Source organism: Azolla caroliniana, unplaced genomic scaffold, assembly GCF_043228905.1.
Source record: "Azolla caroliniana isolate FFs.n. ecotype wild unplaced genomic scaffold, voAzoCaro1.0.p SCAF_13, whole genome shotgun sequence".
NCBI lineage: Eukaryota > Viridiplantae > Streptophyta > Polypodiopsida > Salviniales > Salviniaceae > Azolla > Azolla caroliniana.
In genome coordinates, this window is record NW_028230448.1 from 20,435,682 (window position 1) to 20,462,903 (window position 27,222).

General features: G+C 38.6%; 1 protein-coding gene and 1 pseudogene across 2 annotated transcripts; both read left to right on the top strand.

The window, feature by feature from the left end:
• The first annotated feature begins 5,655 nt into the window (after positions 1-5,655).
• On the top strand, positions 5,656-7,771 carry LOC147856613 (protein kinase PINOID pseudogene; annotated as a pseudogene). The gene is made up of 2 exons (XR_015530674.1): positions 5,656-6,458; positions 6,723-7,771. The product of XR_015530674.1 is annotated as a protein kinase PINOID pseudogene (transcript).
• Positions 7,772-22,162: 14,391 nt separating this feature from the next.
• LOC147856614 (SEC14 cytosolic factor-like) lies at positions 22,163-27,149 on the top strand. The gene is made up of 11 exons (XM_087329458.1): positions 22,163-22,708; positions 23,016-23,053; positions 23,492-23,575; positions 23,907-23,960; positions 24,482-24,559; positions 25,039-25,092; positions 25,184-25,243; positions 25,690-25,785; positions 25,896-25,997; positions 26,152-26,232; positions 26,344-27,149. Exons 1-11 carry the CDS (start codon positions 22,654-22,656, stop codon positions 26,683-26,685), a joined length of 1,044 nt encoding a protein of 347 aa, XP_087185584.1. The 5' UTR covers positions 22,163-22,653; the 3' UTR covers positions 26,686-27,149.
• Positions 27,150-27,222: the final 73 nt, after the last annotated feature.

Genomic DNA, 27,222 nt, shown 5'->3' on the forward strand with positions numbered 1-27,222 from the left:
GGTGACAAGGTGATCAATGGTGTTATGGTGTTTTCGAAAGTCAGCTTGTCCATAAGCTCTCTTACCATTTTTTTCAGCCCATACACTTATCTTTGATTCCATTATACACCCAAATAGTTTTGCCATTAATGAGCCAACCATGATAGTTTGATAGTTGTTTACATTATTTACATCTCCACCTTTATGTAAAGGTTTGATCCAATTTGTAGTCCAATCATACGGCATACCATGTTGCAATGCATCATTAAACATATCGCTTATCCATACATGTGCTTCCTTTCCCATCCATTTGAGCATTTCAGCCTTTATACATTGAAGATCGTTTGCCTTTCGAGAGGCCAATTTCTTAAGTCCTATGCATATATCTTCAATTGTAAAGAAGGGAGACATAATATGTGAAAGAGAACCATAACCCATCATCTTTCCGGCAAGAGATAACTCATATAAATTCTTACAAATTGCATAGACAAGTCGTGAAGAGTTAAGTCACCATAACTCTCAACACGTTTCCCATTTAAATTTCCCCATACGGTGGGGTTAAATAGTTACAACATAGGGGGCAAGCCCCCTTGGCCATTCACACTAGTCACTCACTCACACCTCTTCTTATCTATCCACTCACACTCACACTTACATTCACACTCATAATCATATACGTTACACATACATACAACAACATTAAGTTTCTTCACCCTCACTCAACTCTTCGTACATCTCGTACGGTAACAAAAGCGATCTAGTATAAATTGTAGAGTATCTATAGATACTTAGAGTGTACATTATTTTTTTTTATTTTTTTTCTTCAAAGATTTTCTTCAATAGTATTAAGAAAAAACACTTGAAGGCTACAACTTGAGCTTGTCTGCCTAGAAGTTTACAACTTTTTATGTACAATGATGTACAGTACTCCTAAGACCAAAGCTAAGACCAAAGATAGGATTTGTAGAAGGTGTTGGAATTTGTTGATGCTCACAACCATGATTTACTGATATTCAGCCCTTGAGTTGACTCTATAAACAAGGGCAACTTTTTCCATAAGTGAAGGAGCTTTTCCTTCTCTTGTTCACAGTTCTCTTGTTCACAGTCTCTGGGAACCATGCATATTGTCATACTGGCCATGGACTACTGCCAGCAAGTTCTCCCATATCTCAAGCAAGACATCTAAGGGACGTTGATTTGTTGCATCATAAAGTCGGTTACATCGACATTTCCATAATGCCCATAACATTACCGGAGTCACTGTTTTCCAAACCTGGACAGATCACACCTACTTTTGAGGTTGCTAAAAGGGGCTAACTAATATCAATCTTCTATTATGTACCATCATTGCCTCCTAAACATCGTCTGCCTCATACAACATCAAGTTGGAATGTAACACTCCCCACATTGCATTAGAGTGTACATTACATATGTGTGTGTGTGTGTGTGTGTGAAATAGTTTGTTCAATGTTGGCAACCCAACAAACTTGCATCAATAAAATTAACGTAAGTTTATGACTGACCACCTATAATTTTAAATGGTCGTACAATGTAATGTTTGAACTTTAAGGTATCAACTTTTAGGTTATGGCCTAGTATATGTGAATTAGTTTGTTCAATGTAGGTTGCCCCATGAACTTGTAATAATAAAACTAATGTAAATTCTATGACCCGCTCGATGTCTATAGTTTTTAAAGAGGCAAATCTACAATGATATTTTTGAGCTCAAGGTATCTTTTAGGAGTCGAGAACTTGACAGTTATAAGGATGTACTTTACGAGATTGTAGGAACTTTAATACAATACCTACAAATGGTTTGGTTAGTATAGACGCCAATCTAGTTCCCTCTATATAAGAGGAAAGGAAGAAGACAAGGAGAAGGGATAGCAAACAATGAAGAATAATTGGTCGTAAATAGGTAGAATGAAAATACACACATGTTTGATGTTTCCAAGCTAATTTGCACTCTAGAGTAGAGCACTTTTACTCCTCTTACATTTGCTATTAGTTGAAAATCTGAATCCCCCCTTTGTCATGTCTAAGTGATGTCTTGTTATGGTAACGCTTGTTATTAATCAAATTGTATTTTGTCCATTTGAGACGACTTTCCTTAATGCTGCATAACTTAACACTATGTATTGAGTTTTCTTTCCCACTTTTCATTTAGTAATCGAGCAATCAATACTTAACATACTCCCATTAGTGTATGTGTTGTAACCACAATCAACATTGGCTATTTGTAGTTGACCTTCGTCAATTGGCAACCATATTGCTATACAAATTGAGTCACTACCATATTGATCATAGTTAACACTTTTGTCTGACTCCTGGCTGACAACAAGCAAGCATTGATGACCATGACAATACTTGGTGCCCACGATTGCAATTTGCAACATATGGAATAATTTGAAGGATCCAAATCCAACATTTTGCAAAAAATCATTGTCATCATAGTATGAATGAAATGTTCATTCACATTTATATTACATTCCCAAAAGGCAAACATTGTTGACAATCAATTGGTATAAACTTATGTGTAACATCCAAATTTAGTTATGTCATTATAATTTTTCACCAAACAATCTACACAATCAATTGTGAAAGTTTGGTGTATGACATGTATTTTGTTCAACATGATCATAGATATGAGTCATATAGTGGACTAATCCCTACATTGTGCGATTAAATTATATCTCATTTATCACAAAATTGTGGATGATGATGTTAATATACAAAACTCTAAGAATTTGGCTCATACATCAACAATTTCAAAGAACTTATCGATGTTCGGTGCAGTGCTAAATCGAATGGGAACTTCATTTTTCCATGTCTCATTATTGTTGATTCAGTATACAAGGTGTTGTGAAGTTGAGAGACAAACGGTTCATTGCCCTCCATTTTCATTATGTTTAATGCATACAAGTGAATTAATGTGCCAAGCACATGCAACACATCACAAAAAGGCTTCCCTAGTAAATGAAGAGTAATTTCAAATGAAATAGAATGGAGATTCATACGGTTCAATTTGATTTTCTCTTTATTTAACACTGGCATGTTTGCAATGGAAGTGAAAATATGTATCCTTATGACTTCTTTATTTCAAACTATAAATCAACGATTGGAAGAAACAAAATGTGTCACGTCTTTTGCAAACATGTTCCTTGTCCTAATGAGAAAGGCAGTCCAAGGTCACATTGAAAGATGCTCCCTTTCTCTATTGTCTTCTTTCTTTCTTTTCATAGAAGTCAAAGACAAAATGAAAACAATTTGAATATTGCTATGAAAAAACTTATGTTCTCCTATTCAAGAAAGGCTTTTGTGGTATTGGAGATACAATAGCTCAAGAAGGACCTCTATTTTAGTTTGAGGAGTCTTTCACACTCCCATCAAATTAAGATGTGTATCTTTCTCTCTTCCTCAAGGGATTTTGGAAAAACCCACATTTATGCAAAATTATTATAATAATGTTTTGGTTTACAGTAAGTCAAAACTAAGTGGATGAATATATTGTCTTGTATGTTTATATTTATTCCCTAACTTGTTAAAAAATTGCATTATCTACATTGATCAAGATACCAAAAACTCTCTATGAGTTACGTCGCTCGCCACACCTAGTACAAAATGAATAAATTTAATTGAATGTAAGTTTGGGTTTATGCTAGTGTTATTAGTTTATATTTGGCCCAGATAAAAGGTCATGCATCTTATGCATCAAATTTCTCATACCTTAGTATACATGTTGCAATTCGGCTAGAACGTAGTTGTAGTCTTGTTCTTGTGTGGTGCAATCTCAATTACATAGCTCTAACCTACAGAGTGAAAGGTGAGGCTACTTGAGCTATCCACCAATTGTATCAAAGGTCATGATTGTACATAGTTGAATTACCACCTCTTATGTTATCTAAGTTTGTGTGATGTAAGTTACAAAATTCCTAGAGACCATGTCTTTGCATAAGAGAGGAAGGTTAGCAATGCTAGAATTGATCCAAAATGACATTATTTACTATTTTTAGAGAAAGTTGCCGAGATAATTGTTATGATTGAGTAGGCTATCTTTTTAAATTGGGTACCAGTTCACCAAATAATTTGATGCTTTTTCATTTGCTTTTTTTCTATGTTGTAAACAAGTTGCAACCACCCATTGACTTATGATTGGTGCACATTGGACTTAATGCAATACATGAATGTTATTATGATTAGTATGCCTATATATTCAATACAACTTAGTTTCTTGGATTAAGTTGTCAAACATCAAACAATTTTTGTACTCATATACGCTTCTTCAGGAACACATGAGCATACATAATCTTTCTACTCTAATTGAACTCAAGAAATCTCCAATATAAGATTCTTTGTTTTTTTACTACACAGAACGAACTAAGTTGTTAAAATCTAATCTATTGATGTCTATGCTAAGTGGAAAAAAGAGCAAGGGAAGCAACAAGGACCACGGTCATTTTGGACTTTCTAAGAGTCATTTAATGGACGGCCCAATCCAAAAGAAGCAATGGAGAGCATCTCAATTTGAATTACCTTGATCAACGTTTTGTATTTTGATGATAACTATGAAGAATTACAAAGTTGACGTTTTGGACAATTACCTATGCTAGAGAGGTGAGAATGAGAAGAAGGTAAAAGTTTCAAGAAGTCTTTTTGGAGGTTTGTATGCTCTAGAATTGTCTCTCCCACGAGCATGCCAAGGTGTTACCCAATAGGATTTGCAAAAACACATAATCCGTGGATGAGCTCTACCAATACTATATAGTGAGATTAACATATGCAAATAGATTATATAAAGAATGTTTGCATATTAGAACGTCATAAGTAGGATATGAACATATATGATTTAGGATAGCATATGAAAGGACATGAGTAGAGGATGTAAATAGGTGTTTTTTCTTACGATGTTATAAAGGAATCAAAGGTTTGCCATGGCATTGCTTCATCTCCATATATATCTATCTCTCAAGGCTTTTAACCTTCTCGTTTCCATAAAACAACCTTACAAACTCATGTACATCTCTATATGCCTGTCTCTCTACGATGGCAACTACTTGGTAAGAGAATCTTCAAAAACAAATCACTATCTTATAAAATCATAATTCTAATGTCCAAAGAAGAGAATTGGGTGAGATTGGCAATGGAGAGATCGTTGAGTCGAAAACACACATCGACTATAAACATGAATTCAAATGTCATGGAGGATTTGGAAGACACCATATGGCGTCAAACCATTTATTGACACAATAGAAACATAAATTATTTGATGGTCTCACTAGGAGTCCATTTGTACCACACTGGTTTGGTTAAAGTTATCTACCTTCCCTTCATGCCAGAGTATAGGTACAAAAACTGAAACTTGCAAATTTCACCTTGTACCACGTAAAGTAAGGTAGGTGTGGAGATATGGTGTGTCCTACCTTTCCATGTAAACCTAAAAGTTTCTTATAGCTTTTCACACACAAACACAAACACACTCAAGTATAGGTAGATCCATATCTAATGGCCAACTTTCCTCAAGTCTTTTGTGTATCTTCCCTTTGAGTGCATCAAATCCTCTTCATTCTATTTCTTCCGCCTCAATTCTAACCCATTGGTTGTCGGAATTGTTGGATCTCTCCCGTGCAGACATACACCTTCCTTCAACAACAACAGTCTAAAGCATTCTTGTAACCCATGTCACCTGCATTCGGATTGCCATCGACACCCATATCCACATTGGCATTGCCCACATCGACCACGACACCCATATCCACACTAGCATTGTCACCATCACCATTGTCACCATCACCATCACCATCACCATCACCATCACCATCATCACCATCGCCATCGCCATCGACCACGGCATTGCCATCGCCATCGCCATCCCCGGATGCACCAGAATCGTCGCCAAATGGGCAGAGTTTCTCCGGCTCTAATGACCCCACCCCCACCCCTACCCCTAATACCTTTCTGAATGTGAAACCTCACAAAGCCCACGATTCTGCTTGGGCAGAGCTGAGGGACGCCATCGCCGCGAGTACGGTGAAGAAGGAACAGAGCTCCCCAAAACCTAATGGTGCAAAGACCACCCCTGTAAGGTATGTGAAGGAGAATCTCTCCATAGCTCATTTCAAGGTTCTAGGTAGACTAGGCTATGGCGATATAGGGAGTGTGTATCTGGCTCAATTGCTGAGGGAGGAGGATGAGCAGAAGAAGAAGAACAGTAGTAGTGAGTCATTAGCATCCAGGGGGCAGGGGAAATTCGCCATTAAAGCTATGGACAAAGCTGTGGTGAGGAGCAGGGAGAAGGTGCAGAGGATGGCGATGGAGGTGGAGGTGTTGGAGATGGTGGATCATCCCTTCTTGCCAACCCTCTACGCCCACTTGGACACGGAGCGCTTCTGCTTCCTGGTCATGGACTTCTGCTCTGGTGGTGACCTCCATGCCCTCCGACACAGGCAACCACGCCGCGTCTTTCACCCAGATGCTGCCAGGTAATAGGTATATATGTGCATGAATAATCAATCATCCAAACCCCACTTATCAGCTCCGCTGTTTCTTAATCACTCTCTCCCAGCCTAATCTATCCCTTAATCCCAACACCTTTGTGCGTAATCTTTCTCGATTAATCCACTAAAGAAATGTGTATTGTTCTCGGACACTCAGTGTTGGTGGCATGCGAGAATCATAAGCATATTCTCACCATTTTTGGCCCCATCTTAACTAATGCAACAACACTGCTTTTCTTCTGGAACCAGGTTTTATGCCTCTGAAGTGCTTGTGGCCCTGGAATACCTTCACATGTTGGGCATTGTTTACAGAGATCTCAAGCCTGAGAATGTCTTGATAAGAGAGGATGGACACATCATGCTAACAGACTTTGATCTCTCCCTCAGATGTGATGTAAAACCCCAACTAATCAAAACATGTAACCCACTTTCATCGCCATCACCATCGCCGTGGCCATCACAGAGCCGCCTCTCTCGCTCTTCCTCCTCCTCAGGTAATCGAATGCGCCTCTTTCGATCCCTATCATCATCATCATCATCATCATCATCACAGAGTAGTCGTCTGTTCCGGTCTCCATGGCTATCGAGGAGGAAGGTTCGTGTCTCCGGATCAGCCGATCATACAAGTACATCCTCGTCAACCCTGGCACATGCTCCTCGTCACGATGATATGATCGATCCGATGCTTATCCAAGTTGTCGCGGAGCCGACACAGGCTCGATCAATGTCATTCATCGGGACTCATGAATACTTAGCTCCAGAGATCATATCTGCTCAAGGCCATGGTAGTCCTGTGGATTGGTGGACATTGGGGATCTTTCTCTATGAGCTCTTATTTGGCACCACTCCATTCAAGGGATCTAGCCATGCCGAAACCCTCACAAACATCTTAAAGGAGGAGGTCAAGTTCCCAAAATCCGACGACTTGGGGCACGCGAGAGATCTAATCAAACGACTTCTGATCAAAGATCCGAGTAAAAGGCTTGGATCTACTAAAGGGGCAACTGAGATTAAGCTCCATCCGTTCTTTCGGAGTGTTAATTGGGCTTTGATTCGGTGTACAACCCCTCCACAGGTGACCAGATCAGGCTCTATGATGGGGACAAATGTGCATTCTAGTAATAATTGTCATCATCACCTTCACCAAAACAACCACAATGGCCCCACAACCAGAGTTTTCACTATCCACAAGACTGTCTCCAAGGCACATTCTCATTTTGCCTACTTCTAGACTACCTAAAACTGTACGTGACAAGAGTTTAGTGAATCACATCCTTACTTGTTTTAAGTACTTGTCACCACATGTAGCAAGGGTGTTTTTACTCGTTTGTGATGTTTCCATTTCGTTTCTATACCCACCGTGTACCCACGGGCCACGACCAAAGTTTTCCTTGCCCCGTGGCATCCCTACAGTATGTATCTGCAACTAATCTTTTCTCTACCCTATATCTCCAGAATTTACCTGCACCAAAGTGAGTTTTCGCTACCGTGGTATAGCATCTCTACCCATTGTGGCTCCATAAGCAAAGTTTCTTTACCCATTAGTCTACCTCCAAGGCATATTATCATTTTTTACTACTTCCAGACTACCTAAATTATGTGTAGCAAGCAATTGATTAGTGAAGCAGATTCTCGTTTGGCTTTCTTATGGGCTACCTAAATATCTACAAGCATGTAACGAAACTTCTATGCTCACTGCCAAAATTTTCTAACCACAATACTACCTGCAAGGCACATTCTCATTTTGACTACATCTTGACTGTAAAATGTATGTAACAAGAGTTTAATGAGACCTCCATTAAACATCATAATTGTCCTCAAGGATAATGATCCAATCTCTGTCACAGAAGGAGTATATATTAAAAGTTAAAACAATATAACAGGGCATAACCCTGGAGTATATATTAAAAGTTAAAACAATATAACAGGGCATAACCCTTTCCTTCTGACTCTCAAGCAAAGGAGTGACCTTAGGACAAACAAGGAAGCCACATGTTGCTTACCTTCCAAACCAACAGATGAGAATCTCTTGTAACAAACTCTTTGGGTTCAAGAGGTCGTGTTTTTGTCTCTCAAGAACATTATGAAATATGATTGTACAAACCTCACAAGGTGGCACAACCTTGCAATATTGCCTCTTGGTGCCCATTGTCCTCTAGCATAGAGGGATCACTATGCATGGCTCAGAACCTGAAAAATCGTAAACATGACTCATACCTCTTGGTGCCCATTGTCCTCTAGCATAGAGGGATTACTATGCATGGCTCAGAAGCTGAAAAATCCTTCATATGGCAAAAGCATGCTTGGCTCTACACAAATACACACTATGCTTATTAGAGATTAGGTACTAAAGTAAGCATAAAATAAGGATATATCAATGATAGATCTAGAAAGAATAGAGAGAAAAGAGAGAAAGAAGGGTGCCGATCCACCCGACCACCCCCGAGCGAAGGGATCGAGACGGACTCGAGCCTCGATCGGCGTCCCATACCACCGCCTTGGCGTCGAGTCGTACCTGGACGATAGCGCGCTTGCTACAAGAGTCGTTCCACTCACGGACAGAGTCTCGACGTAGTCAATGCATGCCCCAAATGAGGGTAGCTAGGCCTCTTATTTATAGTAATTCTCAAGGCCCCCAGCCATGTTCACACTTGGCCTCATGGGTTGTCTCAATCCCGAGGATTAAAAGTAATCCTCCCCTTCTTTAGACTCTTTGTTTAACCCTCACACTTATCCACGTGTATAGAATACTACGACAATTCTCACCACGGGATATTATATGGTCATGCCCGTAACATACTCCCCCTCTTTAAAACATTGCACTCTTGCAATGGAAAGTTAGGGAAGTTAGTTCTTAGAGTCGTTTCGCGTTCCCATGTGGCATCTTTGATTGATTTATCCATCCATTTTATTTTAAATTCTCGGATTTCCTTAGCACGTAATTTTTTTGTTTTAATATCGAGAATTCTTTCTGGTACATGTGGTTTAGAAGATAAATCTTCAGAAGTAACCAGAGTTTCAGTTGTAACTGTATTGTCGCCAGAACCTAGAAGTTCTTTTAGACGACTTACATGAAAGACTGGATGGATTCCAACACCATCGGGAAGAGCGAGACGATAGGCTGATGATCCAATGCGTTTGAGGACTGTAAAAGGTCCACAAAACCGTGGGGCTAACTTAGCGCACTTACCCGTAGACAATGTCTTAGAATTGTGAGGTACACGTAAAAATACCTTCTGTCCAGGGCTGAATACACGAGGTTGCCTGTGATGATCGGCATAAAAACGCGCTCTATCTTGAGCTGTTTTTATATTATCCCGTGCAATATGCAACATATCTTGCATATCCCGAAGAAAGTTTTGCGTACTTCGCAACTCATCATGATGTATATTAACATCAATCGGGGCTCGTGGCTGAAATCCATACATCAACATAAAAGGACTATATCCCGTCGACGTATGCTTGGAGCTGTTATAAGCAAACTCCAAAATTGGGAGGTAACGTTCCCATTTTGTTGGTTTTGCACCAACGTATGCTCGAAGCATGTCCTCAATAATTTGATTTACTCGTTCTGTCTGTCCATCGGATTGAGGATGATCCGTGGAGCTCATGCTCAACGTAGTTTCTAACTTCTTAAAGACTTGCGTCCAGAAGTCACTAGTAAACTTCGGATCTCGGTCACTCACGATATCCATCGGTAACCCGTAAAAACGAAATAACTCATCAACGAATTGGTAAGCCAATTCAGGAGCTGTTACCGTGGTTTTAGTAGCAATAAATCTGGCCATTTTAGTTAGTCTGTCAACCACAACCCATATGGCATCATGACCTTTTTGGGTGCGAGGAAGGCTAACAATAAAATCCATGGATATACTTTCCCACTTATTATTGGGAATGTCCAAGGGATGTAAAAGTCCTGCGGCTTTAAGTCGCTCGGCTTTGTTAACCTGACATTGGTGACATTTAGTCACATAGCTATGTATGTCAGGACGCATCTTAGGCCAATAAAATTGAGTGGAGATGAGAACGAGTGTACGATGTATTCCAGGGTGCCCTGCTGAGGGTGCATCATGGCATTCAAAAAGAATTCTCTTTTTGACCTCAGGTAAATCTGGAACACAAACCTTCCCATTACGGTAGAGCAGACCGTTAGCAATGTGGAAGTATTCCTTCGAGGGTGTGGTGGTGTCTGTTCCAGACTCGACTCTTGCCCAGTATTTTGCAAAATAATTGTCATCAGGATACTTTCCTCGAAGGTGATCATAAAGATCTGATGTTATTTCAGTGAAGCTAAGCATGTTAACTTCACGGATGCGACTTAGTGCATCAGCGACAGTATTCATGGAACCTTTACGATATCGTATGGAAAAATCAAAGTCCTGGATGAGATCAGCCCATCGTGCCTTACGACCTTTCAGGTCTTGTTGGTCACAAAAATATTTCAAGGACTCGTGGTCCGTAGTTAACACAAAGCGATTTCCATAAAGATAATGGCGCCATGTTTTGAGCGCATGTATAACCGCAAATAATTCCTTTTCTTGAACGGTATACCGACATTGAGCAGAATCAAGTTTCTTACTCTCGAATGCTATTGGTTTACCATCTTGATACAAGACAGCACCTATAGCATAATCGCTTGCGTCGGTTTCAACCTCAAAAGGTTTTGAAGGATCGGGAAAAAAGAAGTGAAGGAGCCTTGCATACCAAGTCCTTGAGTTCCTTAAAGGCGAGGTCTAGTGTAGCATTCCACACAATAGGTTTTGTAGACTTACGTGTTTGACCTTTTAGAAGATCAGTAAACGGCGTCGTCAATTGTGAGTAACTACGAAGAGATTTTCGCAAAAATCCGACAAAACCAAGGAATGATCGAACTTCTCGAATATTCCGAAGAGTGGGCCAAAGCTTGATTTTCTCGATGCGAGAAGGATCAATTTCAACTCCTCGTTCGGTTATGAGATGTCCAAGATAAGTAATTGATTTCTTGAAGAACTCACATTTTGAGATCTTCGCGTAAAATTGTTTGTCACGCAATATTTGTAAAACAAAGCGGACATGTCTAGCATGTTCTTGTAATGTACGGCTATAAACTAAAATATCATCTAAGAAGATAACGACAAATTTTCCAAGTTGTTCTCGGAAAATGTCATTCATTTCTTGTTGAAATGTATCCGGAGCATTGGTCAAACCAAAAGGCATAACCAAAAACTCATAATGGTCGTAGCGCGTACGAAATGTTGTTTTAGGAACATCGTCCTCACTTATTCGTATTTGATGGTAGCCAGTACGGAGATCAAGTTTCGTAAAATACCGAGCTCCCTGGAGACGGTCAATTAGATCGTCAGCCCGGGGCAATGGGTACGAATTCTTGATCGTCACTTTATTCAAGCGTCGGTAATTAATACACATACGCCATGTGCCCTCTTTCTTTTTAACCAAGAGAACTGGTGCACCCCATGGAGATTTACTATAACGTATATAACCCATTCGTAAATAGTCCTTAAGTTGCTTAGCTACCTCATCCTCTTCAGATCGACTTAGGCGATACGGAGGTATACTAATGGGTGCAATGCCAGGTACAATATCTATACGATGGTCTATATTACGTTTAGGAGGTAAACCATCGGGTAGTTCACTCGGAAAAACATCACGAAAATCGTTTACGATTTCATCAAGTTGTTTTTGTTCAAAATATGTTAATTGACCCGAGACATTATCGATATTGTAAACGTGAATGTCCGGATCAAGTACACAATAAAATAACGTAGAACAAGACAACTCGGATATTGATGGACACGAGGAAACAATCGAGAGGGATTGTTTTGTTACACATTGAATAAAATGCGTACAATCGTTGAGTACAAAAGAAATGGAATGGCGAACCCAATCAATAAATAAAGAAGACCTTTTATTATAAAACCAGGGATAACCCAGTATTACATCGGTGGTACTAAGATTCATTACATGGAAGTCTACTTCCTCTATATAGGTATCAATAGAAATTCCTAAAGAATGAATCGCCCCGTTGATGTGTTGTACTCTTCCATCAGCCAAGTGCACCGTGTAGGTGTGATCACTTACGGTGGGTTGGATTCCCCATATCTGTACCAAACGATCATTCACAAAATTGTGTGAGCTTCCCGAATCAAATAAAAATTGTACGGGAGATCCATTGATATACCCGTTTGCACGTAGTAAATCATTGGGACCCAATACATAATGAGGGAAAGAACATTGACAATTACTCAAATGATGTGTATAGACCTGAAGGACATTAGGAATCTGACCTTTATGGTCTGTAGCTTTAGGTTTGGCGTCGTGCTCTTTTCGTTGGAGCTTACGACATTGCTCTTTTGTATGACCCTTCTTTTTGCAGAATACGCAAAAAGGATGTTGTCGCTTATAATCGCGATCCATGAATTCGTTGGGTGTCTTGCGTTTCCCAACGAATTGCGACTGCTTAGTCCCGGGCGCTTCGTTGGGTTTGTTATGGTCCTTCTTCGAAGTGCGTTGATAGCGAAGAACTATCTCAACGGCCTCTTCGAAGGATTTTGGATCCTTATCGTGCACTATCCAGTGATAGTCCGAATTGGGGATGCCATTGACAAAACAAGCTATTAACCAATTGTCCCCTTCTAGACCCGATTTTTGGATTTGGGTTCTAGCATGGTGGACATAATCTTCTAGCGAGGAAAACTTCCTGCTAGAGAGGTTCATTAAAGCTTGTGCTGCCTCGGTTCGAGAGGGAGGTTGTAGAAATTGACCCTTGAAAACTGTGACAAAGTCTGTCCAGGTCTCGGGCAATCTCCCCAAAGTTCGGAGCCCACGCCACCAAGCGGCGGCCTTACCCCCTAGTTCTCGGCCGACATATGCAATCTTCGTACTATCTGGCGTGGGATAGAGCTCAAAATGAGACTCCCATCGGCCCAGCCACGTGCAGATTGCTTCTTCGGTTCTTTCCTTTTTATCTCCCGTAAATGGCTTTACGACAAATGATGGTTCACCCTGACGCTCATCAGGTCTATTAATCTCATTTTGGAGACTAATGACTCGTGCCTCGAGAGCACTTTGAGATTGCCGAAATTCGGTCAACTGCTGCGCGGTTGAACTAAGGAAATGTTGTACTTGTAAAATATACGCCTCAATGGACATTGTCCCAGGAGGATTTCCTTGAGGTCTTTCCGCTTGAGCGGAGGGCATCGGGTCGTTATTCTGAGCCATTGAATGATTATTTCTGGCAAAGAAATAAGATAAGGTCAGACAAATAGTCATAACATCTTGTCGTGGTGTAAACATATCATGGGCAAACATTAATCGATATCATGATCTCACGTCAATACCCCTCTAGACGTATGAGATGAGGTTCAAGATCAGGTTACTATGGTAACACAGAGGTGTTTTAAAAACCATGGGGGTGACAAATGAATGCCTTTCCCTGATCTCTATATCGATTTTTTTCATGGCCGGCTCCCCGAGGCTCAACCATGTATGTTCGCGTCATGAATAGTTTATACACGAAAAAAATGTTAACAATAACTATGTTTCTGTGCCCACATATGTGGTTTCGGCTCTTTAAGTCCTATTACGAGGACCCCGAAGTGCACTTAGACCTAAAGTCTAAACATGTATTATAGTCATATGTATCAACGATGTTGTATGGTGTTGGTCATATTTGAACTCGAGACCTCGAGGACAAATACATTAAACACTTGAGCCAACCAAGTAGATTGCGCGTCTTGAATGTTTAATGTTTGAGGCGTATTCGAGATATGCGAGGCATTTGCCCCTATATGTTTTTTTTAAAAGAAACATATAGGTCAAGTGGCCTTATTTCTCCCTCATTTATTACCCACTATGGTTGTACGCTACCTACCCTCAAGCCTCGTAAGTACAATGGCATATGCCAAAGTGTAACCTAATGGTCAAGCCGAATGAGCCCTTGTGTCTTCGTAGGCTCATGTGGCCCATCACATGGTCACGTCATTACGAATGGCGCTCGTAAGAACGAGCTCATGGTGGCATCGTATCCATGTAACGAGGGGAGATGTTGGATACGTGTGTCATTAGAGCGACCCTACTTGATGTGGATCAAGCCCGACGTATTCAACATCATTTTGGCTATACGAGGTTCGTTACGTAACGAAAGATCAAAGTGACCAACGGGAATTTCAACAATAAAAATTGTTGATAAAAGGGATGGTGACAACGCCATTCTCACAAAAATGTGAGGACGGCCACCAAAATCCTCTCCCCAATTAGGAAAACATTTGATATGAATCACGTAATCTAAAATATACACATATGTCAATATATCACATATATACGATCAGAGACGTATATAAGTGACCACATATGCGTATACTAAATGAATCGTTTTTTTTATATAGCCAACAATGATGTATTCGGGATACGTAATCGAGGCATATACCTCTACGCACACGAAACATCCGAAAATAAGGTTAAGCGTAATTCGCAATTGAGGTATTGACCTCTTACGCATAGTAAATCCAACGCATATCATTTCGAACGAATCGAGGTATTGACCTCGTACGCGAACGTAACATATGTTCGTGAACGTAATACGCAATTGAGGTAGTAACCTCGTACGCATACGACACTCATCACATATGATTTATATGTCAAACGAGGTATTGACCTCGTGGACATATGTAAACGTTTAAGATAACCAATTAAATACCACGTCAACATCATTGAATATATGAAAAAAAAACTACATATTAAGTATACACATGTATAGAAGGGAGAAGAAAAATTAGATAAAAAATTAAGGAAAATTTACCGAAGTTCTTTCGCTAATCCTTGTCTGCATGAAGGCGACCGCACAACGATCAATCGCCATCCCACGCGAAGACAAAAAGAAAACCAAAAGAAACGTTAGTACATAGGCTCTGATACCAAATATTAGAGATTAGGTACTAAAGTAAGCATAAAATAAGGATATATCAATGATAGATCTAGAAAGAATAGAGAGAAAAGAGAGAAAGAAGGGTGCCGATCCACCCGACCACCCCCGAGCGAAGGGATCGAGACGGACTCGAGCCTCGATCGGCGTCCCATACCACCGCCTTGGCGTCGAGTCGTACCTGGACGATAGCGCGCTTGCTACAAGAGTCGTTCCACTCACGGACAGAGTCTCGACGTAGTCAATGCATGCCCCAAATGAGGGTAGCTAGGCCTCTTATTTATAGTAATTCTCAAGGCCCCCAGCCATGTTCACACTTGGCCTCATGGGTTGTCTCAATCCCGAGGATTAAAAGTAATCCTCCCCTTCTTTAGACTCTTTGTTTAACCCTCACACTTATCCACGTGTATAGAATACTACGACAATTCTCACCACGGGATATTATATGGTCATGCCTGTAACAATGCTAGAGTCAAAGGCTGAACAAATCCTTAGCTTGCCTATGACTATAGGCATGCCAATCAACCTTGCTTTGATACAAGAGTTTGGAGGAAAAACTTTGTGGGGCGACCTTTGCTTTGATACTAAAATTGTTGGTGGACAAACATCCAAGGAGGTCATCCATCCTAGTATCACTTGTGCGCCGAACAAGAAGGTTTGCCAAATTGGTCAAGCCATTCAGACCCCCTCCAAAACATTAATCTATCAGAAACCTCCAATCAAGCCTATTGGAACGAGATACCAATTGCTGGGGGATAAACATCCAAGAAGGTCACCCATCCTAGTATCACTTGTGCGCTGAACACGAAGGTTCCCCAAATTGGTCAAGCCATTCTGATCACCAAAACCTTAATCTATCAGGGATCTCCAACCAAGCCAATTGGAATGAATTTGAGAAAGGGGAACAGTTTGAACTAGGCTAACCTAGTTATGGAGGAAGCTTGGGTAGAGATAACTTAAGAATGAAGGGCGGATGGAGACACATAATATGTGGTTTAAGGGTGACCAGGCACAATCTATTGATCTTTACTCCAACAAGCTCCCACTTAACGTCCTATGTGCCTCCAAAAGGAAAATGCAATTTGTATAGCTACTAGTAGAGCCATTTGTGAGTTCATATATCATATGTCCCAATCACTGATGACACAAAAAGGTATCAACATGTTTGAACTTTGGACCAATGGTAAGCATAGATCTTTTGAGAATATTCCACGTGATGAATAAGAGCAGTATAGTAAGTAACCATCATCAACAAGTTGCTCAATAGAGAACAAAACTCTTCCGAGATTAGGAACATAAAGCACATCAACGAGTTGCTCAATCGAGAGGAAACTCTTCTGAGATTGGCACAAGTAATGCCATTATCAAAGCACCCCATGAAGTATGTCACCCAAACTCAAAAAGTTCCATGATATGTGGCATAATAGGAGGAAAACCGCTCTTAATGAAGGTTGGGATGGAATGAAGCTCTGGAGTCAAGAATCCAATCTTGCATATGGAAGAAATCATCCACAATCAATATATATGGCGGTATACATGGGGCAGGAAAAAAACAAGCATGTCACCATAGGTTTCATGGTATATTGCATGAGGTGCATTTCCCTGTTGCATTCTTGCTAGTTGCATGTGCTTTACCTTGTTTGGTTCCATTTTCAAGCTTTCATACATGGCAATTAATTCTTAGTGATATGACCCAGTTTGTCACAAGGGATTCATTGGATCTCCATCTTTAACCTTGACTTGCTCTTTCGTTTGTTGCCAATGGGAGACTTCCTTCCTAGAGAGCGATACATTTGATGGATTCCAATCGGTCCAACACAAGAGAGAAAACGTTCACATGCATTGCCATGTAGCGACCATCCTTATACACTAAATCGCAAAGTGTTTGCATGGAGTAAACCTTATTCATAGCCATGGGATTCTTGTAAGATGCATATAACGTCCCATAATGCCCATGACGGCTTCATCCATCGGTGTGAGGCCGAGAACACATCATTGGCACACAAACAAGTGCACAAAGGCCTATAGTGTCGTGCCGATATGTTTGTTTGAATTTAGTCCTCTAGTTAAGATGGCGATCTTGTTCTATGAATGTTGGTTATGATGGATGAACTTGGTAGCTAGTCTTACATTGCCTAGTATGGGTCAAAATTAAGGAAGGCCATGCTTCTCCCTTGTCAAATGTAGTAGTAGTACTGTTCATGAAAGGAGGAAGCATTTTCCTCTTATTACTACCAACTATTTATTCCTTGATGTCTTTTGCTCGTCCATCCGTCATCGACGTGGTCATTCTCAACACCACCATGTTATCCTATCCATAATGTCCATCGATTGTCATTGCTAACGTTGTCGTCTTCGTCATTCAAATAGTTGTCCTTTAGCGTCTATGTTATTCACTTTAATGTTGAGACAAGTATGTGCATGAGAATGTGGATGCTATAATACAGTAGATGAATGGTTTGTGGAGATTTTTTCACACACTTTTGCTCATAAAAACTTCTTCTATCATACTAGAGTTTTGCCAATATGAATACACATTATCATGTCATCAGGTTAGTGATAGAAACATACAAGATAAAAGTGGAGAGAATAATGTATATTGTCATCCCTCACAAGTGTCCGTGAAATATTGATGAGAGTGAGAAAGAGAGGGAGGAGGAAGTGGAATTTCTATACATTCCATAAAGGATCGATTGCATGCATCCGAAGATGAGAATAGCCGCCTTAACATCCACAATAACTCAAAAACATCCGAATAGAAATACAATGAATTCCACCAAAAGATGCGTTAAGCATTCTTGTGAAGGTTTTCATTCCGACCTATTAGTGAGAACAAGTCGAAACTTGAGAAAAATGAATCTCAAATTTATGTGAAGAATTACATACACAAATAGTCATGTGCAAAGTATTGCACGCAATGTTGGCATGAATGTACGATAACAATTGGCTACTCACCCTAAACTTATGACTTTACCTGTTCACTTTTCCATAACCCAATGGTTGAAAACAATACCATTGCATTTATGGAAATAGAAAGGTGTCGGAAATATAGATAAACTTCGCATTCTCTTGTGTATAATGAAAATGTTACAAGGACTCTACATTCATGTCCTCTTGCATATAAAGAAAATATTACAGGGAATGCATAGGATATAATTGCATTTTTCTTCTTTGAATCCAAACAACAAAATGTGCATGATTGAAAATTTTCACTAAAGTCATGATGCTTTTACTTTCGGTGCTATCATCTCTATGGTAATATTTGTCGTTTTGAACCTTTGGCTCGCGTAAAGAGAATTTGGAAAGGCCCATTATTCTAGGGAGAAAAGAGTGGAGCAATGATTAAGGTTCAAGATCTAAAAAGTCAAAATATGAATGTTTTCACATTGTGATTATAATTAGGCTTGATTCTCTTGGATAGATTGTTACTGCAACAGTGCAAACTATCTCGTTAGTAAACAAGGTGGAAAACAACATTGCAAGATGAGAGAAAGAGAGCATGAGTATATGAACACATAATTATTCTAAAGAAAAGGAAAAGGAATATACATGACGAGACAAAGGTTGTGGTTTAAAGTTTTCTAGCTGCAAAACAATTGGAACAAATCGGGAATTTCTATTTTCACTACGAACTAAAATCTAGAAAAAGCACAAAATGTAGAAACGGTAGAACAATTGCATATATATTCAAGCAAGTAAACAAAGATTCCCGAAGAAAAGTGAAGCACCACATGATCACACTAGCATTTTTACTATTTACTCTAGCCAAATGCTTTGGACTTGGAACCACAACCTTTGAACATTTATGGATTTGAGTTGTAACCTAAATTTTCAAATAGAGATCTAAAGGCAATGCTTTCACATGGTGTTTTTGCATGTAATGATATAATTTAATGTTCATTACATAATGCTTCATCAAAATGTGATTGGCCCGATTAATTGATGAAAGGAATAAGTGCGGTTCTTTATCATGATTCATGACAAGATTTAGACATGGAACACATAATAACATGATCATATTTAGATACATATGTAGCCAAGTATTTAGGCATAGCATATATGTAGAGCATGTTAAAGCAACATTAGGGAATTCCACTCTAAGAAGCATTTCCATAAAACTACATTTATTTTAGTATTTTCTAAAGCACCTTACATAGTGATGTCTTGTAAATCTAATATTGAGGAGACATATTATGCCGTCAAGAAAGCATATCATTGCTATTATAGAGATGTATGATTCATGTGCTCATAAATTGCTTTCTGGTATGAACATTTTGATGTAAGTGACTGGATACCATGGAAATAAAATCATGCAATTTTGATCTTTCTTGATGTTTCAACAAAAGGATTGGCCGTACAACATACAATCTAGGTCTCAAGGACAATAAAAATTTCTAACATAGAGTAATACCTAAGCAAAGAATTCTCGCACTTGAGAGCAACCTTAGTTGTGATGACAAGCACGAACGTTTGTTATGGGTAACTTTTGACATTATAAATCCCATTTTCGAGTGAGTGGTGTGAATAACGATACACATAGAACAAGAGCGAGAATAATGAGAGTATAAATTGAAATACCATAATCTTTATCATAGATGCTTTGCCTTTAAAAGAACTATCGTTCATTTTACTTGTTTGATTATTAAATTGTGATCTTTGAACAAGATCCTTAATGCACATCTATGGTTAATGCATCATGGAAGTGCCGGAAGATTCTCTAATCTCTCGAACCTTAGCCAAAGAGGATTATAGTTCTTTCTACATGCACACAAATTTAGTGATGGAACATATGAAGTTAGTAAATGAAGTTGTAAATCAAGATCAAAACATAACCTGTCGTGATGCATATTAAATTTAAAAGAGTGTGTGACATTTGATGTCCATTATTAAACAATCGAAACTATCTACCTAAATAAAGGTTTCCATGTTAAAAACCATAGACCTTGTAATAAATAGACGGTACAATACAAATCTCTAACGGGGTCCTCGTGAATCATTGAAATATTCAAATGAGTGGCATAATGATAATTATTACACTAAGTCTCTTATTAAAACAAAAGAGATTCACAAACATGACCCCGTTAGGCATTGTCAAACAACTTACATGAAAATATGTGGAAGGATATAATCATGAGGGGAGACCATTCCGAAAAGGTTGGCAAATGAAGGGAGCCCGGAGGATCAAAGAACTCCTTGCCATTCCTAGGGGTTTAGAATTGTACTCCCAAATATAATACATTCTTCATATTCAATCAAAGAAATGATGCATCCAGTTTTTGCCACAAAATGTATGTTTGATGAGAATTATATGTGCTTGGGAAGAGGACAGGACGCAAAAGCAAAAAATGTAGAAGGATTTGAGAGGTTAGTTGGAATAGATCCTATAGTATTACGTCATTTCACATCTGCTTCATCAAAACCAAATGACTCCATGAATATCGATTTGATGCACCACATCTTTACTTTTCTTCCAAAGATGATTCTCTTACACTACTCCTAGGACAACTCCAAAATTCTCTATTTTTTCCACCTAAACTCTCTACTCATTGGTTCATTCCTCTCCGGTAGTTGTTGCCCCTAACAACTCATCAATCCATCTTTTGGTTGAGGCCTAATCCCTTGAACTTGAGCATGGTACATGTTGTTAAGAGTATATTACTAACTGAAATAAAGGTAAATAAAGGCAAATAGATTGGATAGAAGAACCCGTTCCGCTCAACCAACCCCGAGCTGTGATCAAGACATAGCCAACCTACCACTGATAGATATTAGGATGACTAATACCTTAGAAGAGATAACACGATCGTCATGACGAAAGCTTGGACTGTACCACTAGTGTCTTAAGATGACAACGTTCCGATGTACTGTGTCTTATGAGGATAGCTATGCCTCATATTTATACCTCTTCATAGGCTCGTTGAATGCATGGGTCTTATTAAAAGACTCTCTATTAATTGGTTGTCAAGATCCTGATAGTGCATGCACCTATCATTCCTTCTATCCAATCACATTGGTCCCTTTCTAACATTTGTGAACACACCCTTCACTTATGTAAATATTAGGGACCTGCCCTCACCTGCGTTATATGTGCATAACACATTCACCACATGTCAATATTTCAGGGTTTTCAAATTGGTCTAACCGCATCTAGTAACATGAACTTATCATTCGTGGCAGAACTATTCTATTTACCTTTTTGTGGTTACCTTTTTGTGGTTGATGGGGGACTATAGCCAGTATCCAACATGTTGTCGCGATGACGAAAGTGTGGGTAAGATTTGTGGCTTGTATGTCATGAATGTACAGAGAATTAGAAAGAGCGGTGGGGTTGGGGGTGCTATATCTACTCTTAGAGTATGCAATTGATATGCAATGACACTCCTACCCATCGAGCCTGCATGTGGGTGGTTTCACACTCGACTCTGCAAGACTGTCCAGGTCTAGCAGGGCACTCTTTGAGCAGGCGTGTGTTGTTGTTGGTCATCAAGCAAGTAACATAGGTGGGTGATTTGCAGGCAACTCGTGGGCGTCCAGTGGGTGCGAGACAGTGGAGCTGAAGAAGAAACCACCACACACACGATATCGTCTCGAAACCGACTCCGGGGTTGTCGGCGACCTTGGAATACGAAGAGGACCAGCCAAGCCAATCATCGCATGCCACGTGGCCAGAAACTTTTTCTTTTGTTTTTATGTATATTTTTGGAAAAAAAGAAAAACGAATTAAATAATTAGTTGTGAAGTATATCTATATCTATATATATATTATATGATATTTCCCTGAGAGAGAGAGATGGATGGTGCCACCACAATCTTCTCCTGCATTTTGGGCGATGGCGCAGCGCCTGGATTTCTCTCCCTGAGGCGGAACCCTAACCCTAATCTTGCCTCCAGGCCCCGGATCTGACGAGAAACTCACCATTTCTCTGTTTCAAATCCGGAATACATCCGATTCCTCCGTCCGCATTCGCATCAGACTAACGGAACAAATACACTTTTCCCTTCTCCAGTCGTCCCCATTGCTCTTCCATTTCCATTCACCATATCCATCACCGTTGCCATCGATTATCCATTCGTTCTGGATAATGTCATGTAAAATCGCTGATTTTGATCTATTTTGGACCCGCATTTGATCTGTTGCCTCGCTGTTTCCCACATTTGAGGTCGTCATTGCTCTGTTCATATGCAGTGAACACCTCTCCATGTATTTCATTCGGAAATTTTGACGCATTTCAGTAGATACAAGAATTGATCTCTTTTGCTATGGAGTCTATTTCTCCATCTTTAATTGAGCAGCTCAAAGAACTGATTGATCAAGGTAAAAGACCTAGAAATGCTCTACTCTTCGAGTTTTTTTCTGTATATTCATTTGAAATCCCTTGTAAATAGATGCTTGTTTTCTGATTGAAGTTTCTTCAGCACAAAAGGTTTGTTTTGTACCACATTCTTTCCGAGATTTTGTTGAGTTATTTAAGTGCTTTTATGAGCAATTTCTTGAGTTTTGCTATTAGGTTTTAGTGTTTTTGTTGTGAGTTTTGCAGTCTATTTTTATTTTAATTGTTTTGGGCAATTGTGGAAAAACGTTGCTCACAAATAATTACTTTAATTACCAACCTTCTTTTCAGCTTCTGCAGAAGACAAGAAACTGGCCACAGCCTTCCAGGTCAGCAGTTCAAATCATACGCACAACTAATTTTTTTCTGTTTCATGTTATGGAATCATGAGAAATATGCATTTATCTATGTTGTGAAACAGAAGAAATATGGGTTAGATGCGTGTGTTTGTTAAGTAACATGCTGATTTTTTTGAATCAGGAGACATATTTTGGCGTAATAAACAATGCATATATTTTTCTCAGTGAAGCATAAATAATATAAAATTTTAATGTTTGTAATAAGTAATGTATGTTTTAATGTGAATAATAAGAAATATATGTTTATTATGCAAATGAAGACAAGTATGTCTTTAAAGTAAGCAGTTTGATCCCATCCACATATTTTTCTTTTGTTTTCTTTTGTATGTGTGGATCATAAGAAATATTTACATGTTCATAATCGTCATTTTCTTGGTTTTTGTCTTTTGGGCATAAAAAATAAAACAGAATCTGCATCAAGGATATCCAGATCAAACCCTCGAAAGGTTTTTGAAAGCCCGCGAAAACAATGTCACTAAAGCATTCAAGATGGTAACATGTTAATTCAATCCTGATGAATATCTATACTGCATAATGTTTGTGAAAAAAAATTGTTTAAAATTTACCTGAGCTCTCATTCATAAGTTAAATAGGAAATTATGAGAATAATACTGCCAATTTATAGGAATTCAGTAGATTTTTTATTTTGTTTTATATTTTTCTTGGAATTTTTTTAATCTATTTACAAATATTTCCAACCCTCAAGTTCAAAAGTTTGGTCAAAGTTTTAATGAAAAAAGGACATATTTCTTTTGGACATGCTATGCATATAATGCATTGGTCTACTCTCTAAACAATTAATAGATGGAGATAATGTTTCTAGGCCTTGGATTGCATGCGTTGGAGGATAGATAATGACATCGACAACATCCTTGCGGTGAGCACATCAGGATCAACTTTCTTGCTGCTTGAACATGAATGCAGTACTGTCATTAAAAACAAATGTGAACCTTTAAATATAGAAAATTATATGCAACCTGCGTGTGCAATGCATATAAAATATAAGCTTGCAGAAAGGAAACTCAGATTTAGTTATGATGGGTTTTAAGTTTTGAAAATTTAGTTTTGGATCTTTTAAAGTGAATGGATGAGTTGTAGAGTATCATGATGTGAATATGAACACATGTTAGATCTAATCATAGGTGCTGAGAGGTGATTGTAGATCCTTCAAGAGTCTGTGGCCATTGGTTTAATAATCTAGTGTCATAAACATGAAATTTAGTAAGAGAGCTAGTATATGCACCTACTCAACTTTATTTTCTTTAACCCATAATGTTCATTACTTTGTTTTTTCTGGCGAGTACTTTTTTGAATACTTTCATATGCCTAATTGTGATATATGATGTTTCTGAGCTGTTTCTAATGAACACAACGTCATACTATGGCTGGCGGTTGCAGAAACTTATTGAACCCAAAGAGATATATGATGCCATACGGGACTCACAATTGATTGGAGTAACTGGTTATTGCAAAAAGGTAAGGATGTATGTTTGTATTTATTTTGATATTCTTGTTACAAACGTACAATGTTAACTTGTTCCCATGAAAAGATATATATTGTATGTCTGTTAGCTCCAATTTGCGGTCAAGTTAAGATTAATAGATACTTATTTATTTGTTTCAGTTTTTGTCTCATCTATAGGTCTATTAAGCCATTTGTTGGATCGCCAATTTGAGTTGAGTTAGCACTGTTAGCAATTTCTTATTTGTGTTTGAGATATCATTCATGGTTCGTCATCATGTCGGAAATTATGATTTATTATGAAATGCAATGGTGCTATTTTGATCTGCTTTTTGACTCTTGCATTCATCTCTTCCATTTGTATCTCGATTTGAGTATCTAGTGCTTTTATAAAGCTGTAAAATTTGGATACTTTGCTCATATAAAGCTTAATAATAAAAATTGGATATTTCTTAACTTCTTCTGTGTGCTGAGGTATCAAATATTTATATAGGGTCGCCCAGTATTTGCCATTGGGGTGGGACTGAGTGGCTATGACAAAGCCTCTGTAAGTTATCTTTCTTTAAAGCTCTACTTGATAGATGTGCATTTGTAAGATGCAAGCTTACTTATGGATCATACTTGGTTTCATACTACAGGTAGATAAATATGTGCAGTCACATATTCAAATCAATGAATACCGTGATCGGGTTCTGTTGGTAAGTCTTTTTGCCTTTCCTTGTTATTGGAATTATATTGTTGTTCTTTTCAGGGGGCTATATTTACTCGTCATAAACATTCTTTCTCCATTATTTCATGAATGAATTTCATGCTTTTAAAGCAAAGTTTGGAAGATTTATGTCTACCCTTTCATGAATGTGCCAAAGTTTTTAAAGTACAATGGGAAGATTTATATTGTCTCTTCCACAAATATTCTGATCAATGGTTTTAAAGTAAGTTTGAGGATTTAGATTCACCATTTCATGAATGAGCCCTGTTTTGAAAGCAAAATCGGAAGATTTATAGTCACTATTTCATGAATGAGCCTGTTTTGAAAGCAAACCTTGAGGATTGATATTCACAAATTTGTTCACCCTTTCATGAATAAGCCCTGTTTTAAAAATAATTCTTATTTTGAGAACCTATTTTTGTGTATATGGATCAGCCACAGGCAAGCAAACGGAATGGTCGATATGTGGGAACATGTTTAAAGATACTTGACATGAGTAGTTTGAAATTATCAGCACTCAATCGATTGAAGGTTTCATTTCTTCTTCTTCTGATTTCTATGTTTATTTTGTCATCCTAATGTTGGTTTCACATCATATTGCTAGTCTAAATTCTTTCTCCTCTCATGCCTTTTCTGTGCAGATATTGACCGTTATTTCCACTGTTGATGACTTGAACTACCCAGAAAAGACCGACGTGTATTACATAGTCAATGCCCCATACATATTTTCAGCATGTTGGAAGGTTAGATGTATCTTCGTTAAGAATGTATGAATTCATTACTGTGATTTATACAATATTCTAACATGTTGGATGACAAAAAATTAAGAAGAAATAAATAAGAGAGAGCAAGAGAGAAGTTTCAAATATGTACATATTAAGAGATAGGCGATTTCAGGTTGTAAAGCCTCTTCTACAAGAAAGAACGAAAAGGAAAATACAAGTCCTAGACGGTTGTGGCAGGGATGAGCTTCTCAAGGTATACAATATGTCAATACAAAACTATTATAGAGGCAGTTGAGTGGATAGGCACATTAGAAGCTCTATAAAACAGTTTTGACTAGTGAATCTTGTTTGACATGTCATGTAGATAATGGATTTTGATGTATTACCTCCGTTTTGCAAAATGGAGCCGAAGAAAAGCGGGTCCTCGAAAGGTGCTAGAAATGGTGAAATTGACGATTGCTATAGTTCTACTCATTCATTTCATGTTGAACTTTGGAACTATATTAAGCAGCAATCCTATGCATCTTCCAAATGTGTTGGTCCTCTTCCACAAAAGTCATTCCATGTCGAGGTTCCTGAACCCAACGAAGAAGTGCATAGTATTGAAGTTGCACTTGAAACAGCTTTTGTTCAACTAGCTGATGAAAATGGCGATGGTGAGAATGATGTTTCGAATGGATTCTCAGGTTTACGTGTAAGAGAATGACTTTCTCTCTCTCCACAATTATAACTTGGAGTGATTCTTTGACATTTACCTCCCTCTTTAGGCAATGTTTCTAACATGTTCCACCCTCTTTAGGCAAATGTTTATGTGACACATTCCTTCGGCTTTAGGCAGTGTTTTTGTGTCACATTTTCCTTCCTCTTTAGGCAATGCTTTTGTGACATAAATTGCTTCCCTCTTATTAGGACTTAATGAGAGGAAACATAATGAAAAGGTGTCTCCCCACGTGAACAACTTGTCGTGGGAGCAACAAGGTTCAATGAAAGATTTTGTTATCAGGACTTTTTTCTTTCAACTCACTGAGTCCACCGACAATTTTGTGGCTCATGTAATGCAATGTTGATGATTGTCTAATAACCTCCGTATATCTTAGGAGGCACCAATTACTTTTATTGGAAAATACTTTCATTGCCAGGCAATGGTTAATTAGGAATCCCATTATAATATCTATGCTCATCTTAACAGACCTCCAATTCCAATAGTTTTTTACAGTCTATAATGGCGTCCACATTTGTGGCG

Bases quoted from the DNA above. Each gene is read 5' to 3' on its own strand.
- LOC147856614 (XM_087329458.1), top strand. From the start codon at position 22,654: ATGGAGTCTATTTCTCCATCTTTAATTGAGCAGCTCAAAGAACTGATT. The intron at 25,093-25,183 runs GTAAGTTATCTT...TTCATACTACAG, and splicing joins GTGGCTATGACAAAGCCTCT to GTAGATAAATATGTGCAGTC. The intron at 26,233-26,343 runs GTATACAATATG...CATGTCATGTAG, and splicing joins GCAGGGATGAGCTTCTCAAG to ATAATGGATTTTGATGTATT.